The sequence below is a fragment of the Cetorhinus maximus genome, chromosome 6 (assembly GCF_964194155.1).
Source record: "Cetorhinus maximus chromosome 6, sCetMax3.hap1.1, whole genome shotgun sequence".
NCBI lineage: Eukaryota > Metazoa > Chordata > Chondrichthyes > Lamniformes > Cetorhinidae > Cetorhinus > Cetorhinus maximus.
Genome location: NC_135884.1, coordinates 36,223,814 through 36,242,901, shown reverse-complemented (window position 1 = coordinate 36,242,901; position 19,088 = coordinate 36,223,814). Strand labels below are relative to the sequence as shown.

At 42.5% G+C, this 19,088-nt stretch overlaps 1 protein-coding gene across 1 annotated transcript in view; it reads left to right on the top strand.

Moving 5' to 3' along the window:
* The first annotated feature begins 506 nt into the window (after positions 1 to 506).
* cfap20dc (CFAP20 domain containing) overlaps positions 507 to 19,088 on the top strand; it is a 543,645-nt gene continuing 525,063 nt past the window's right edge. The window contains exons 1-2 of the mRNA XM_078543624.1: positions 507 to 695; positions 1,025 to 1,111. Of these exons, the coding sequence (XP_078399750.1) occupies positions 675 to 695; positions 1,025 to 1,111 (108 nt within the window). The 5' untranslated portion in view covers positions 507 to 674. The remainder of the gene's footprint in view (positions 696 to 1,024; positions 1,112 to 19,088) is intronic.

The window sequence follows — 19,088 nt, the reverse complement described above, 5'->3', positions numbered from 1 at the left end:
TGTTCGTGACATTTTAATAAACTGTGTACCTGGACCCCTAAGTCTCTTTGGATCTCCACTGGTTCTAGCTCTGGGATCTTCTACGTCGACCTGAACAGGCAGACAGCGTCTCAACCTGATGTCCCATTTGAAAGATTGCACCTCTGTTAATTCAGTGTTGCACTGAAGGCTCAGTCTTGATGACCTGCTGTGAAATCCTGGAGTGGAACTTGAAGGCACAACGTTTTGACTCATAGGCCAGAGTGCGACCAAGTGAGCTAAGCTAACATTGATTGGCGTTAAAATGGCGTTTTAAAATAATAATTAAAAAATGCTGGCTTCCGCAGCTCAACCGTCAACATAGACCAAGGGCAGAGATGCAACAGAAGCTCCTTTTGGCTTCAAGAATTGGGCGCATGCGCATAGACGACAAACGGTCTCTCTGCAGCGTCCGTGTCACCATGACAACGCGGGAGGTTCAGCACGTGCCCTCCTCGCGCTCGGTGGGATTCCGCGCTCTGATTGGACGAATGGGCAGCAGGTGCAAAATGGTGGCTGAAGCTGCGAGTTGTTTCTCGGCCGGAGGCAGGTTTAGCCCAGTCTTGTGAGCCAGCGGTTGTCGACCGGTGTAAACAGATAGTTTCTGTACACCTCCTTTATTAAACTGTTACACATCTTTGTAACCATCTTGCAGTATGTTCAAGAACGAGTATCAGGTAATGTTCGCATGTTGAAAGGGAATAAGTAACGTACTTTAATCATGGTCAAAGTTTCAATCGCAGTACATATTATGGTATATTATAGGCAATGCTAACGTCTTTCAGAGCTAACCAATTTTGACCTTTTATATTTTGTATAATGCAATGCTTTATATTTGTGGAATATAACTTTTCTCACCCTTTATGGCGTTGAATGTTTTCAGGTGCAGTCTCCAACTATGTTGTCAATTTCCTTCACTTCTGTAATCTCGTGTTTGTTTACGACTGTTTTAATTTAGTGCTTGCTTTGTCAAAGTGGAAAACAAACATACAACTTTTTTTTAAAGGGAGGACCATTTGTAGAAATCTTCAGCTCACAAGGTAAAGACCCAGTTGCAAAATGGAAGCTTTACGGCAGTCCTGCAGTCCAAAAAGTAAGTTAACTAGTTGTAGGTGTAGGTGGAATTGATTGTTTTTGATGTAAAGGAAAGATGAAACGACTATCGAAAAACATAAGAACTATTTATTTACTATATATGTGGGTCTTGCATTTATTTGCTTTACCACCCTAATGCTTTTCAAATTTACGAAAGTCTTGCAAACCTTGTAATGTGAGAAATGATACTGTGGCAGCTCGATGCAATCTTTGATTCCCATTTAAAGACTGGTTGAAGAAGGGGTAGAAACAATTTTGGACAGGAAAAGCACACCAAAATATAGAAAACAAAAGCAAAATGCTACAGATGCTGGAACTCTGAAATAAAAAAAGGAAAATACTGGAATTATTGAGCAGGACAGCAGCATTTGTGTGAAAAGCAAAGTTAACATATCAAGCCGAAGATCTTTGGTTGATTTGGGTAGATTGGTAGAGTTTGGCTGATCAGGAATTAAAAAAAAGACTTGCACTATTATATAGTGCCTTACATGACCACAGGACGTCCCAAATTGCCAATGAAGTACTTTTGAAGTGTAGTCACTCTTGTTATATAGGAAACACGGCAGCCAATTTGCACACATGCTCCCACAAACAGCAGTGTGATAATGACCAGGTACTCTGTTTTTTGCACTGTTAATTGAAGGATAAACATTGGCTAGGACACTGGGGATCTCCAGCTCTTTTTTGAAATAGTGCCTTGGTATCTTGTACATCCACTTGAGAAGGTAGATGGGACCTCGTTTTAATGTCTCATCTGAAAGACAACAGTACAGCAAATGCTCAGTACTGAACTGAAATGTCAGCCTTAATTTTTATGCTCAAGCCCTGGAGTGGAACTTGAATCCACAACCTTCTGATTCAGAGGTGAGAGGGCTAGAAATAGATCCATGTCTGACACAGCAAATCATATAGCACTGTGCACGTATTGACTCTGTAGGAACTGTCCAATTCATCCTACCTGCTTGCTCATTCCCCATAGCACTGCAATTTTTTCTTAGTGAAATATATATCAAATTCCCTTCTGAAAGTTACTATTAAATCTGCTTGCATCACTATTTCTTGCAGTGCATTCCAGATCATAACATCTTGCTCATAAAATAGTTTTCCCTTGGCTCCCTCCTGATTCCAATTATTTTTAAATCTCTGTTACCTGGGTACTGGCCCACCCACCAGTTGGAACTCTTTCTGCTTAGTTACTCCAATGAAAATTTTGATTAATTTTGAACACCTCCATCAAATCTTCCCTTCACTTTCTCTTGCAAGAACAATCGCAGGTTCTCTAGCCTCTCCACATAATTGAAGTCCCCTGTTCCTGGTAACATTCCAGTAAATCTCTCTCTCCCCTCCAATGCCTTGGCATCCATTCTAAAATACCCAGAATTGGACACTGTAACAGACCTGAGGCCTAAACAGTCATTTGTAAAAGTTCAGTGCAATTTCCTTTGCTTTTGAACTCTATATCACTATATATTTTTAATAGCTTTATCAACTTAACCTGCCACCTTCAAAGATTTAGGCATGTGAACCCCAAGGTCCCTCTGTTCCTGTACCCCATTTAAACTGTACCATTTAGTTTATTTTGCAGTCCTTGACATTTCTGATGAAGTCCACCTTGACTTGAAGACAAAATGACAACACCAAGCTATTTCCAAAAGCATTGATCACCAATACTTAAGCTGATAAAATGACTTGTTGAGCCACAAGTACAGAGACCAAGACTATTAGCAGCCATATGTGAGAAAGAGAATGGGAATGAAGACTCATGGATTCCCAAAAGCTACTATGGATGACCAACCAGAATGCATATATAGTTAAAGATTTTGTTAGAGCAGTGACCTGGACTGGAAAGTGGGCACATGTGACAGTCCTCAAAATATATGTACCATATTGTAACTTCCCTAATTATCCCTTTCTAACCTGTTCTGTCATAAGTTTCATTATCTTTCACTGTTCCTGTACTCATTTTTCTTTTGATGCCCCTTACCTATTTACCATGTATATGCGTCCAGGCATGTAGTTTGCACTTGTCCAATTCTGATCTGAGAGCCCATTCTTTCTGAATATATTTAAAAAGATTCTCCACAATGTGCAAAATAACGAATTTTATCACTTTTATTGCTATTATTTTGGGAATTATCCAGACCCAAACTGAATCTGAGATAAGGAACTTGAATAGTCTTAGAATCCAGCCATTGTGAATACTTCATATTTGTGAAATAATTAACCTGTTTAATCTCATCTTCAATCTGCATGGGATTGGTGCTTTGATTCTTCAGGTCATCATCAACCTTATCTTACTTTGGTTAACTTCTGATTCTGATTAACTGTACTGATTGCATAGCTTTCTATGATTTACCTAAGATTGTTTGCATGAGTTAATTTTCTAAAATGAATAAATCAGCTGCATAAAGTTTATCTCAATACATGGAAACTGAAATCTTGCAAATAAATTGTTTCATCACCCTGTCTTTACATATATAAATGGATGTGACATTTGTTTGTAACCCTATCATTATTAGTTTAAAATCTGTGTTTACTAATGTCCTGAATCCTTACTACTCTGTTCTCATTTCTTAAGGTTGTTAGAAGTTGTTTTTTCATCACATTTCCATGGAGTACTGTAAATGGATCTGGTTGAAGTGTTTTAGTATTTGCCTTCTCTACAGTTTTAATATATTAAGTATATGAATCAGAATGAAACGTGTCTGCCTCAATGGAGCTTGGATTTTATTTAAACTCGGTTAACAATTTTGATTCGCCTATCATTAATGGGCAAAACAACCCAGTACTGAGAAACTTTGTCATCTGCCTGTAAATACTTTTCAAGGCTCTGGATGCTGGGATTTCTGCATCTGAAAACACTCAGCTCATGATTCTTACATTGTCAACATTGCAGTAACATCTAAACATTTCATTGAACTTGACAAGAAACTTAATCTTGTCAGACTCTTGCAGTAATCACAGTGAAAACAACTTGTGTGCGTGTGTGTGTGACCATGTTTCCCGTTAACTTGGAACTTTGTGTACTCAATTGTTTCAGTGGCTTCCTACCATTAAATACTTGGTAAACTTTGAAAATTGGTGCAGCATTTTATATAAGTATGCTCTTCTTTGTCAATATGAAGGCCATGTTCAGAATGATATTTTATAATGATGAAGAGTGAGACAAACAGAAAAATCATTGAAATATGCTGATCTTAAAGAATAGCATGTATCAAAATAAATCATATGAACAAAATATGTTTTTGCAAGTGTAATAATCCCTGATGTGTTGTCTAAATGATTTTAATGCATAGATTTATATGAAAAGTCAGATTAATTATATACAAACCTCCTACCAATGGTACTACTTTGCTTACAGCAGAACAGAGCAAATGAGCAAAATGTAAACTTATTTGTATGTACAATTCTAGTTGTATACAGCATTTTGTCTGATGGAGGGCAGTAGGGCACATTGCCATTATTTACTAATGGGAGTGAGCGTTTTATCAGATTGTTCCATAGTTCAGAGTATAAGTTGCCTATTGAAATAGTGTTTAATTAATGTTGCTTTTAGTTTGTGCATTACAGTAAAATCTTGATGGGTGATTGTTTGTCAGTCACTGGAAGTTTGAATATCCTTTTAAAAATTATCAGTCTCCATGGAGATCGTAACATAGGCATTTGCATGCAACTTCAAACCTTTCTTTCGGATGACTCAATGTTCTCTCTAATTTTTGCCATCCACGTGTGGAATTAATTTTATGTGCACCAATATCAAGGTAATATGTGGATATGTGTCACAGAATCACAATGCAGAAGAGGCCCTTTGGCCCATCAAGTCTGCACTGACACGTGAGAAACATCTGACCTACCTACCTAATCCCATTTACCAGCACTTGGCCCATAGCCTTGAATATTATGACATGCCAAGTGCTCATCCAGGTGCTTTTTTTACAGGATGTGAGGCAACCTGCCCCCACCATCCTCCCAGGCAGTGCATTCCAGACCGTCACCACCCTCTGGGTAAAAAATGTTTTCCCTCACATTACAACCCCCCCCCCCCCCCGCCAACCTCCTGGCCCTCACCTTCAACCTATGCCCCCTTGTGACTGACCCTTCAACTAATGGACTAATGGGAACAGCTGCTCCCTATCCACCCTGTCCATGTCCCTCATAATCTTGTACACCTCGATCAGGTCAACCCTCAGTCTTTGCTCCAACGAAAACAACCCAAGTCTGTCCAACCTCTCTTCTTAACTTAAATGTTTCATCCCAGGCAACGTCCTGGTGAATCTCTGCACCCCCTCCAGTGCAATCACATCCTTCCTATAATGTGGCGACCAGAACTGCACACAGTATTCCAGCTGTGGCCTCACCAAGGTTCTATACAACTCCAACATGACCTCCCTACTTTTGTAATCTATGCCTCGATTGATAAAGGCAAGTATCCCATATCCCTTTTTCACCACCCCACTAACATGCCCCTCCGTGTTCAGAGATCTATGGACACACATGCCAAGGTCCCATTGTTCCTCAGAACTCCCTAGTGTTATGCCGTTCATTGAATACTTCCTTGTCAAATTACTGCGCCACCAGTAGAAACAAAACAACCTATATATAATAAATATATTTTTGAGAAGTTACCATAGGAATGGCAGATGAAGAAAGAATACCATCCCCAGCCATTGATATGGTAGCATGCTCGTCCACTAAATTACCTGATTTACTGGATTCAACTTAAATTTACCATGGTGGCGTTTGAACTCTTCACCTCTAGGTTTTAAGTTAGTACCATAAACATTACCATACATGAGGCAACTTTTATCTTTTCAGCTTATTGAGTGATTTATTTATTCCTCATTATTCATGGCAGTTTTATGTAAAGCTCAAAATTTTCTTCACATCAAACATAGTCAGGCAGAGGTAAAGTATCTTTGTGAATTTAAAGAGAGGTTGGCTCTTGGAGAGTGAAGGTCAGAGAGATTCAGTGCCCCTGTAAATTAAATGAAGAATGAAGCAGAAACTACTTCTGGGAACAGAAGAAGAGTGTTGTGGTAAGGAGAGAATGAAATCCAAGAAGCAAGAGTGACTGTTGAGGTAGTTCTTGGGAAATTGCAGCATTTATTTCACCTACAGTTTTAGTAGATTAAAAATCTATCACAAGGATCAGTCCTCAGGCCTCAATTATTTACTATCTATGTTAATTACTTGGAGGAGGGGACAGACTTTAATGTATCCAAATTTGCTGACGATACAAAAATAGGTGGGAGGGCATGTTGTGGTGAGGACATAAAGAATCTGCAAGGGGATATAGATAGGTTGAGTGAGTGGGAAAAAAACTTGGCAGATGGAGTTTAATGCAGGAAATTGTGAAGTATTAAACTGGTTCAACAAAGTAAACCATCTCTCTCAATGTATGTAAAAGAGAATTGGGGAGTGGTAGTAACTGGAAGTATGCACGGTTTCAAATGATCCATGAGGTAACCTCAAGAACCTTTGCATTATTATTTGGGGATCTGGGCTAGGAATCCAAAACTTTTCACAAACTCCCTAGAAAATGTCCGTGTGTTTTTAATGCATCAAATGTTTTTGGGATCCACCTTCCTTTAATAATTCTATGAAACCAGCTGCAGCAGAATGACTAGATCAATGGTATTATCCGGCCCAAAAATCTTCGTAGTAACTCTTGATAAATGGCCTCCTGCTGCACTTTAACGATTCTGTGAACTTGCTTGATGACTTGAAAACGCTTTTAGCTTACCTCCTACTTGCCGCTTCCTGCCTCTAGCATGCCTCCCTCCCTGACTCTTCTGCTCGCAGTGAGTGACATGAGTGAATTTAGGCTGTTAATTCCACCTGATAATCATGTCAGAACATGAGAACGTAAGAAATAGGAGCAAAGTAGGCCAATCGGTCCCTCAAGCCTGCCCTGCCATACAATAAGATCATGACTGATCTGCCCAGGCCTCAACTCCTCTTTCGTGCCAGCACTTCATAGCCCTCAACTCCCCGATATTTCAAAAATATACCTCCTCTTTAAATACTTCCAGTGATCTAGCCTCCACAACTCTCTGGGGTAGAGAATTCCAGACATTCACTACCCTCTGAGAGAAGAAATTCCTTTACATCTCCGTTTTAAATGAGTGTCCCCTTATTCTGTAACCATGTCCCCTAGTTTGAGATTCCGCCACTAGTGGAAACATCATCTCAACATCTACCCTGTCAATCCCCCTCAGAATCTTGTACGTTTCAATAAGATCACCCCTCATTCTTCTAAACTCTAATGATAAAAGCCTAACCTGTTTATCCGTTCTTGATAAGTCAATCCCTTCATCCCAGGAATCAGCCTAGTGAATCTCATTTAAGCTGCCCCCAATGCCAGTATATCCTTTCTTAAATATGGGGACCAAAACTGTACACAGTACTCCAGGCGCGGCCTCACCAACACCCTGTACAGTTGTAACAAGACTCCCCTATTTTTAATCTCCAACCCCCTAGCAATGCAGGCCAAAATTCCATTTGCCACCTTAATTGCTTGCTGCACCTGCATGCTAACTTTTTGTGTTTCATGCAGAAGAACACCCAGATCCCTCTGTGCTGCACTTTTTTGGAGTCTCTCTCCGTTTAAATAACTGTCTTTTGATTCTTCCTACCAAAGTGCATGACCTCACACTTTTTTTACATTAAACTCCATCTGCCAAGTTTTTTCCCACTCACTCAACCTATCTATATCCCCTTGCAGATTCCTTATGTCCTCATCACAACATGCCCTCCCACCTAGTTTTATATCGGCAGCAAATTTGGATACATTACAGTCTGCCCCCTCCTCCAAGTAATTAACATAGATAGTAAACAATTGAGGCCCAAGGACTGACCCTTGTGGCACTCCACTATTTATGTCTTTACCAAGTCAGGCTTGGCTCTCCTGTATTAATTTCCTATCATGGGGAAGCCTACCAGTTCTTTGCTTGTCAGCTAGTGTGGCAGACCTCATCAAACCAACAGAATGTGCATAGCTGTTTTAATTAATTGCGTGATGGACTATTGTGTGACAGATTTCAATTCATATAGTGTCTTTCATACGAAACACCCACTTTACAGCTGATGAAGCACTTTTTGAAGTTCAGCCATTGTCATAATAACAGAAATGTGGCAGTCATTTTGCGCTCAGCAAGTACCCACAAACAATGAAATAAATGACGAGATTATCTATTTTATGTGCTGGTTGAGAGAAAATGTTGGCCAGGACACTAGGGAAAACTCCCCTATTCTTAAAATAGTGCCATGGATCCTTTTTGTTTACCTGGGAGGTTAGGCAGGGTTTTGGTTCACTGTTTACGTGTTAACATTGAACTCTTTTCTCATTCACAATGTATGTTGTTCACCAAGAAAAGAATCACTAGCTCTGGTAATGGGCAATGAACCGGAACAGATTGAAGTAAAAATAGGACAGCATCTTAGTAGTAGTGATCACAACATAGTAAAATTCAAGATTTGGATTGAGCATGACATAAGCAGTACAAAGATGAAGGAAAGAGAATGGGGGATAAATGCAATTTGAGGAAATGAGGATGGAACTAAAGAAGGTAAACTGGGAGAAAATCTTGAAGATCAGAGACAGAAAAGTCTTTAATTACAAAATCAAATTCTCAAGGAATATAAAAAGAAACAAAGTATTCTATACACATAAATAACATAAGTAGAATGAAAGTATGGTCAGGACTGCTAAAAGTTGAGTAGGATAAACTGATGAGCAGTGGCCACAAAATGCCAGAAGCTTTGAATAATGACTTCACCTCAGTCTTTATAAACATGGTAATGGGATAGACACTTCACTAGAGGGGAAACTGGAAAAGATATTAATACAGTGGGATAGAAAGGGAGGAAATAATTAACTAGCAAAACTAAAAGAGATTCAATTTCCAGGTGCACATGGTATGCACCTATGCACTCTCAGGAAGACTAGTAAAGATATGTAAGAGTTTCATAGAAGACTGGGGAAGTGTCAGAAGACTGGTGGAGAGCTAACGTCATTACTAGATACAAAAAGGAAGATGGAATAAAACCTAGGAATTATAGACCGGTCAGATTAAAGTCAGTGGTGAGAATGATACTGGAATCTATACTCAAAGAAGTGATGGAAGAGTATCTAGAGACATGAGATATAATTTTAAAGAAGTCAGCACAGATTCTGAAAGGCTGCCATGATTCACTAACCTGATCAAATTCTTTGAGGTAACTGAAAGAATAGACAATGGTAATATAGTAGATCCCATATACTTGGATTTTCAAAAGACCTCAAATAAGCTACTACATTCATGACAAAGATTAGGGCAAGTGGAGTCAGTAGATAAACAACTGACTAGATCATAAAGTGGCTGAAAATATAGTAAGTGGGGGATGAAGGGTAGCTATTCAGATTTGAAGAAGATAGAAAGTGGTATTCCACAAGTAAGCGCTAGGACCACTTTTATTCATAATTTGCATTAATAATTTAGATTTAGGAATAGATAACTCATCAAAATTTGCAAATAACCAAACTGGGAGGTTTAGCAAATACAAAGAAAGAATGCAGTATAAAACAAAGAAAGCCTAAGGAAATTTGTAGACTGGGCTTAAGTGGCAAAATAACTTTAACATAGAATTTGGTAGGAGAAATAGAAACATCATATATCCTTAGAACATAAACTGAATGGGATAGAAGAACAAAGGGATCTCGGAATACAGGTGAACAAAATTATTAAAAGTGGCATTACAGATTAGCAATCCAGTTAAAAATGCAAACAACTTATTTCAAAGGGTATAGAATTCAAAAGCTGTGAGAAGCAAATTGTTACAAGTTTAAGTTCTGCCTTGGGGATTGTATCAATTGCAATGTACTGGTCACTCAAGTGACTTAACATTGTTAATTTTAGGGATATACCTATTATACCCAATTATGTGATAGTATAACTCAAGGGTGTAACACAGTACCTCCTTGTGACCTGAGCTGGAAATTGTCTTTCACGTGTGGCTTTCCAAACTTTTCGAAGGCAAACTGAGAAACACTAGATAAACCAAGAACCAATCGTGAAGCTGTTTATTTCGGAGACTATTGTAAATTGTTTTGAATTAGGTAAATCAATCTTACTCTCCTTGAAAAATAAAATTGGGGAAAAAGTAACAAACTGTGCATTGTGTCATTTTTGGGGGTTGGTGCATTCGTTTTTTGCGTGACTTTCTTTCGAGACAACTTCTAGTACTTATGGCCGATTCCCATGTGTTATACTGGGCACTTTAAAATGGTGATTAATCAGCTGGTTTGCCACGCCTTTTGTCCTCTCTTATTTAGTTCCTTTCACTTAGTTTCCAACTTTCTCTCCAAGCCAAATGACACTACTTATGTTGCCAGTTTAGTGCTGAACAGGATTTTTGCTTAGTTACAGTTGGAAACTAAATCAATATACTAAATTAATTTGCCTAAATGAAAGAAGACAGAAAGCAGCTTGCTAATCAGCTGTTCAAAGTTCCAGGCAGGCCTGAGAAACCTGCAGGACATTGCAGAAGTCCAGTGCTAAACTGATAACTGAACCAAAGGAAAACTTATACCAGTCTCAAATTGGTTTTGGCAACCATAGCCTTATAGGTTGGATTATCTGCCATTGACTATGGATAATCTAGTCTACATATGCCTTGCATGCTTTGGATAATCACTGCAATGGATTTTGTAGTCTAATTTTGATCTGTTCTGAATTCTCCATTCCATTCAAATGCTGTTTCTTTGTATGCTTTCTAGATTGCTTGTGCTACATAAATGTAATATTGTTTCAGAATTATAACCAATTCTATGCAAGTGTGATTCAAAATGTGCACATAGAAAAGTGACAGGCTCAAGATAAGATGAACAGTGCCGGTTAAGCTTTTTAAAGATACTAGCAGATGACTGTGGCATTGCTCACAGATTGCACAATTCAATAATAATAGTCACTTGATAGTACAGAACTTGAGTATGCTGAAAAAAAGAGACAAGCTAAGTACGGTCAGTACTCTGATTATTGTGAACAGCCAAAGGGACATGCTGTTTGACACAGTCTGCCAGTTATTGGGATTACGGCCTATGTACCTGGCATCGCACTGGCACTGAAATTCATATACCACATTGCTCATTTGTGTGGTGGGCAGAACATCTAAAGATGTACTCTTTAGATGGACCATACTCAACCAACCCATGCTTGCAAAACTCAGAACATAATGTGTAACGTTGGATGTGATTCTGCGATTGGGCAGCATTTGCTGAACAATTTGATTGTGCTAAGAATTACACACTAACGACGAATTTAAGATTATCGGCCGTGCTCGCAATGTTGCTCACTCAAGTTTGCTAGAAACTATATATAATCAGACATTGCACCCTCTTGTTGAACAAACAGAAGCATTGGGGACATTAGCTCCCTGGTGCATTCACCGTGGCAATGACTCGACCAATCGGAGCAGACTTGCCAACCAATCAGCATCCCTTTTCACATGCAGTATAAATTGTTGTTGCTTTTTGAAATTTAGCATTCTTGCATCTGTCCTGATGAGTACAAGATGAAAACCTTTGACAGTGTGGCCCTTTTTTTCCAGCAATACACAAATCCTATAATTTGTGCATTACGTGGCAGAAACCCAGTGTTTCAGTGCCACTTATTTATATGATTAATGAAATGATACTTTCATTACCTTGCAATCTAGGATTTTTACTGATGTTTTGGGGATCATGTTACTCAACTCTGTCCAATTCTTTGTGTCAAAATCTGTAAAGTTGCATTGATTTTTATATGTTCCTTAATTTAAATATTTTCATTTTAACTTGTTGCTTTATAAAGCCCAGAATAGACAGAAAGATGATGGGCAACATGTAGACTGGAGCTAAGTACATGAAGCTTAACATGAATAGGGAGGTAGGCTGGTTCTGGGGGTTCTGTAGAAGTTATGTGGGCATTGGGCTTTGGTAGCATTGAATGATTTTGGAGTATGGTACAGGTAGATGATATGTGTTTGATATTTAGCAGCAATAGATGTAAAATAGGGGAGGCTCCCAGGGTTTGGTTTGGCGTAATTGTTGGGTTGGAAGCCTTGGGTTGGGGAGTTTATGCATCAAAGGTCTAAAAGGTGACAGAACTGGCATTGGAGAGGGGTGTGGAGGAAGTGCAACAGTCCTGAGGTCTAGAACACTGTGGCCTGACAGAACTGAGGCGAGATGTCGAAGTCTTGCAGGGGGGCATTCAATAGATATGTTGTCAACGTGGAAAACGGGGATGGTGTCTGAAAGTCTGAGGGTACTAGGAAGAGTTATTGCTGTCTGTCACTGTTCTTTTGGTGTCCCAGCATGTGGTAGTACTAAGGAAATGAGGAAATGGAATCTAGATGTGCTGGGGAAGGCATGGAGCCTCAAAGCATGGGAGTAGTAGGTGCAGTCAGCAGGGTTTGAGGGCACTGCAAGGAGGTTCTGGAGTCTCAGTTGTGGGTGTGAGGTCCCAGGATCTGGCAGCATTCTGCAAGGATTCAGGTCTGGCTGTCTTGAGGATGGGGGCCTGGTAAATTGAAAAGGAGGTGAGTTTAGGAGAATTAGGAGTTTAGCCTGAACTGTTCCTGATCTATTTTCAGTCATCAGGCTTGTTCCCAGGTGATTAGCTGAGGTACCTGAAAGTGTGGATTTACAATGCTGTACAAAGCAATTTATAAGTAAGAAGCATTTCATTCAGGACTGTTAATTTCTTTGAAGACTTTGTTATAAATGTCATTTTTAATCACTAAATTTTCATCTGGAGAAAGTTACCATTTACTTTCGGATATAGTTGGAATGATTCGATTAGTCACTTTCTGGTCATTGCCAGTTTAAGATTGGTAGTGAACAAAAAGTATGAGTGATTTGATTGCTTGCTATCATGTTGCTTATTCCTTCCTCATTGTTACTTACTGACTAAATCAGGCAACTTTTGATTTATTCACATCTAGTTAAGCAGACATTTGTTTCATGATTCAATAAATAAGTCTTCATTTCAGCCATTGTCAATTATTAATTCTAAGGAGGTGATGCCTTTAGAATACTTGAAGAAACAGGATGTGCTGGGCACACAATTTTTAAATATATGCTAATGATTTTTGGTGCTGTTTCTACAAGGTTTGTTTTGATGGAATCAGAAGTGCTATGAACCTTGTGGAGTTACAGTACAACAGTTGTCTTCGAAATATTAAAAATACTACCTATGGTTATAAGTATTGCTTAGGGCATAGAAAGAGGCCATTCAACCCATGTCTATGCTAGCTGAAAAATAAAAAAACTAGTTGCCCATTCTAATCCCACCTGGTCCATAGCTTTGGCGGGCTACAGCATTTCAGGTGCAGATCCAGGTACCTTGCAAATGAGTTGAGGGTTTCTGCCTCCACCACCAAATCAGGCAGCGAATCCCAGACACTCACCATTCTCTGGGTGAAGAAGTTTTCCCCCCTGTTCCCTCTAATCCTTCTACCAATCAACTTAAATCTGTTACCCCTGGCAATTGACCTCTCTGCTAGGGGAAACAGGGCCTTTTCTGCCTACTCTATATAGGGCCCTCATAATCTCGTACACCTCAATTAAATCACCTCTTAGCCTCCTCTGTTCTAAGGAAACCAAACCTAGCCTATCCAATCTTTCCTCATAGCTGCACTTTTCAAACGTTGGCAACATTCTTGTAAACCTCCTCTACTCTCTCCAGAGTGATTATGTCCTACCTGCAATGTGGCGACTGGAACCTTGCACAAAACTCCAGCTGTGGCCTAACCAGCGTTTTATATAGTTCCAGCATTACATCCCTGCTTTTGTATTCTATACCTCACCCAATAAAGGAAAGCATTCCTATGCTTTCTTTAGTACCTTACCCACCTGTCTTGCCACCTTCAGGGACCTGTGGACATACAAGGTGTCTCACTTCCTCTACCTCTCTCAATATACTCTTGATTATTGTGTATTCCCTATCTTTGCTTTCCCCAAATGCATTAACTCACACTTCTCTGGATTGAATCCCATTGCCACTTTTCTGCCCACTCAACCAAACCTTTGATGTTCTGTGACACTGTTAGAAATGCAGGTCCCTTTAAGAGTAAACCAGGGCAAGCTTCAGAGTTAATTGAGAGCAGGTGATGCTCATTGAAGCCTGTACTTAAGAGCTGGGTTTTAGCTCAGTATGGGGTTTTTTGTTTCTGGACAGGGGAAAGGATCCAGAAGGGAAGAGTGGAAACTGGTATTTGTACTGAAATATAGTTTAACAATAAAACAGTTGTGACTCTCATTATCTTCTGCTGCCTGGTTTGGAAAGCCACCTATTAAACATGGTAGTAGAGGATTGACTTTGATCTCTTCAAGTGGGAAGATAAAGAAGACAAAAAGCAATCCCTGTTTCTGACAAAAACAAAGCTCCCAGTGGCTTTAAGGTGAAATGGCTGAGTCACTCTGCAGGATCACAAACTGATTACTCAGCAGTCTTTTCGGAACTGGAACCATATGAGCAATGGAAGAATGAGGTGGAGGCATGGACTTGAGTCACTTCTCTAGCCAAGAGGCAGCAAGGTATGACTTTGGCCTTGTCTTTACCAGGAGGAAGTAAGATTAGAAATGAAGGGCCGAATTTGCCCAGAATTGCACTAAGTGCAGTAGTAAGCAGGTAAAATGGAGTCCTACCCACCGATGAAAATGGTGGGTTTTCATGCCGTATTTTCCTGAGCCTGCCTCATTATTTATTCAGTCCCGTGAAACACGCTGTTTCCATGGTGGGTGGGCTCTCATTCGCCTGCTCACCATCACCCCGCTGTTGCATCATGCTGGCTGCCATCTTTTAAAGGCAGCTGTCAGCAAAACGCTCGTCGCCACCAACTCATCACCGCTGCCTGGGAGACATGGCCAACAAGGGCAAAAAGACTGTGGCGCCCCGCTTCAACGACGGGTCCCTCGAGCCAACTGCTGGATGCCGTGGAGACCTGCTGGGATGTTCTTTACCCCCGCTCTGGCTGCAGGATGGGTAGCAATATCACCAACCTGGCTTGGGAGGCGGTGGCAGTTGTGGTCAACGTGAAAGCCCTGCAGAGGAGGACAGCCACCCAGTGCCGCAAAAGGATGAATGATGACCTCCGTTCCGCCAGGGCAAGTCACTCTTTTTGTCACTCCTAACTCTCTCTCTCAAACCCATCACACATCCATAGGGCCCTCACTTACTGCTAGTACAGGGGTCACTCTTTCACACATGCCGTCATTGTCCTCATCCTGTCCATGGGAGCACTCACTACCCACACAGGCCAGGCATTCTTATCATCTGGCCCGGCAGGTGTCCTGATACGCTCTCCCCATCTCTCCATGCAGGACAAACTGGCTCACAACAGGGGTGAAAGGTCGCAGACAGGTGGAAGGATGCTGGAATTCAAAGTTTTGACAGAATTCAAAAATACAGCCATCCAGCTGGCCGGCGATGACCAGGACCGGTGTTGTGCTGATAGTGAGGTCGGCGCTGCCCAACCAAGTGAGGACCCAGTAGTGCAACATCTATCAAACAACCATGCGGTGAATAATGTGTCCTCTTTCACAGGCCACTGCCATGCACTAATTATCTCCCCTTGCTTTTGAAGGCACATCTGGGAAGCAGCCGACAGAGTCCATGACCCAGAGCCTCCAAGCAAGCTCTGAAAATACCTCTGAAGAGGAATCTGAAGGCACCCTCCCTGAAGTCCCGACAGAGCTCACACACATTCTCCTCCAACGCAGAGACACACAACTTGGTGGGCCCTAACTTCAGAGGAGCATCGGGATCGCAATCTGGTGAGCACACCGCACTTTCTGATCCATAGCAGGCGGAGGCAGGGACTTCCCAGGTCCCTTGGCACTCTGAGGACTGCTAGAGGCCAGAACGTTGCGAAGTCTGAGTCAGATGATGAGCCTCTGGACTTGGTCATGTCACAGCTGCTAGAGCTGCAAAGCCAAGCTAAGGAACAACAGGAAGGGGTGCCTGCTGCACTCCTCAGATTACAAGGCTCGATGGAAGTCATGGTCGAGGTCAGGCTGAGGTGATAGTGCTGGCATTGCAAAGCACCGAGGTCAATGCTGGCAGGATGGTGGCTGCCATGGAGACCTTGGTCCAGGATGTCACTTCTGCACTGTTGCGCGGGCTTAACTCCATGGCTGATACCATCTTTGGCCTCCAACAGCATGTACGAGAGAGGGGTGCTGGGCAGCTCGATCTCACTCCAGCTACCCCTTACGCTAACGGAGTCAGCCAGGGGCCCTCGGGCACCCATAGGGAGGAGGATAAGCAGGTGCACGCTACGGGGCCATTCACCCAGGTGACTCTGGGAGTGACCGGCCCATCTGACTCCCCTCTTGTGACCTCCGCAGATCCAGCTTCTCAGGCCAAGGAGGGTGCCACTGCCGAAAGCAGGCCAGGGCCCTCCAAGTCTCAGCCCTCCAGAGGACGCTCACCAAAGTCACAGTTAGCAGGCTGCCTCCACCTCGGCTGTGGATGTCTGGGGAGCACCAAGACACTAGCGGCAGGGTTAGGAAAGTTAAGGAGAATTAACTCTTTTAACTCTTTTGGGAGTCAACCAATTAAAGTAAATTAACAAAATGAGGGACAAAATAAACGCAGTCCCTAAATTAGGGAGACTGCAAAACCAAAGACACAATTTAAAGGAAACTTACAAACATTAAACTAAAATGTGATTAAAGGGGTCAATAAAACACCCCAGTCCCCGTGGTGCCCACCGAGCATGGAAGGCCTCGACAGTGCCAGCAGACACCGCCTGCCTCTCCAGGGACACCCAGCTGCAAAAGAGGGGCAGACAGTCGGGTTGGACCACCCCCTCGATTGCCCGCTGCCTGGACTTGTTAATGGCTAACTTGGCCAGGCCCAGGAGCAGGTTCACGAAGAGGTCCTCCTCCCCCCCCAACACTGGGTGTCCATAGATCAGGAGCATGGGACTGAAGTGCAAGCAAAACATCAATAAAAGGGTTTTTAAATAACTGAAAAGGGAGTGCAGCCTACAACACCCTATATATACGTGGTCCACGGACTTCACAAGGCCGCAAAAGATGCAGGTATCTTGGGAGTCCATGAAACCGACACATCCTGCGGTTATATGGGACTGCTACATGCAACAGCCCCCACCCCAGGTCCCTGATGGAAAGCAGGAGGATACCTCTGTAGAGGGCTCCCCAATGGCGAGGGCAAGGAAGTGAAGGGCGTGAAGCAGCAGCCCATACCGGAAACCCCTCCGCGCTGCGCTAAAGGACGTGGAAGGTGTTTCCACAAAGTGACTCAGGTTGCGGGCCACCGGCTCCGGAGGGAGGGTTCGGGGCTTGGGGCCAATGTGGAATTCCGTCCAAACGGGTACGCTCAGATGGAAGACCACCGCGCACCTGTGCCACCTCGAGGCTCAGTATGATGTCAGGGCCGAGCACGACCGTCCTAAGGTCTTGATTGCTATTGGCCACGAGCCGGATGTCCACAGATGTGCAATGTGCCAACTCCTGTGGAAGCATCCAGCCCACTTCTCCACCACCCAGCACGTCCCCAATCCTGGTCACCCCGGCAGCCACAGCCCTCCTTTCTGCCAGCCACTGAAAAGGACAGAGGGGTGGATTCCTGAGCAGCGGCTGTCTCCTGATAGCTGCTATTCCGGACAGCAGAGAGCTGCGTCATGAGGCGACCATGTTCCAGACTTTGATCAGGTCCTGGTAAAAGATGGGCAACGCCTGCAAGGAGCCACGAAGGCCCCTAAGGTATATAAACAGGAACTGCACATCACAATTCAGGCCATGCACCTGGTGGAAGAAATGCATCGCTAGGGCACACTATCTCGGGAGGGGGCTCAACCTAAAGGTATCGCTACAGGGCCTGAAGGTGGAAAGTCGCCACCTGGGTGCGTAGGCGCATCAGCGCCTGACCGCCCACCCTAAGCGGGAGACTCAGGACCTCAGCAGCGACCCAGTGCAGCCTTTTGTCCTAGAAGAAGTTGACGAGCATTCTCTGGATTTTTGTGGCAAGATCGGGGGGAGGGGTCAAAGTGACCAGCCAGTACCACAACATGCGGCAATCAGCTGGTTTATGACCAGAACTTGACCCCGGTAAGACCGTACTCTGAGCAGTCCTGTCCAGCACCGCAGGCGAGTGGTGACTTAGGTATGTGAAGAGAAAAAGATTGGCGAAGACAAATGTAGGTCCCTTATAGTCAGAAACTGGGGAATTTATAATGGGGAATGAAGAAATGACTGACCAACTAAATACATACTTTGGTTCTGCCTTCACAAAGGAGGACACAAATAACATACCAGAAATGTTGGGGAACACAGGGTTTAGTGAGAGGGAGGAACTGAAAGAAATCAGTATTAGTAGGGAAATGGTGTTGGGAAATTGACGGGATTGAAGGCTGATAAATCCGCGGGGCCTGATAATCTGCATCCCAGAGTAATTAAGGAAGTGGCCCCAGAAATAGTGGTTGCATTGGTGGTTATCTTCCGAGATTCTATAGACTCTGGAACAGTTCCTACAAAATGGAGGGTAGCTAATGTAACCCCACTATTTAAAATGGGAGGCAGAGAGAAAACAGGGAATTATAGACCAGTCAGCCTGACGTCGGTAGTGGGGAAAATTTTAGAGTCCATTATAAAAGATTTAATAGCTGAGCACGTGGAAAATAGTGGCAGAATCGGACAGGGTCAGCATGGATTTATGAAAGGGAAATCATGCTTGACAAATCTACTGGAATTTTTCGAGGATGTAACTCGTAGAGTTGATGAGGGAGCCAGTGGATGTGGTTTATTTGGACTTTCAGAAGGCTTTCCACAAAGTCCCACATAAGAGATTGGCGTGTAAAATTAAAGCGCATGGGCTTGGGGGTAGTGTATTGAGATGGATAGAAAACTGATAGGCAGACAGGAAACAGAGTAGGCATAAACGGGTCTTTTTCCAAATGGCAGGCAATGACTAGTGGGGTACTGCAGGGAT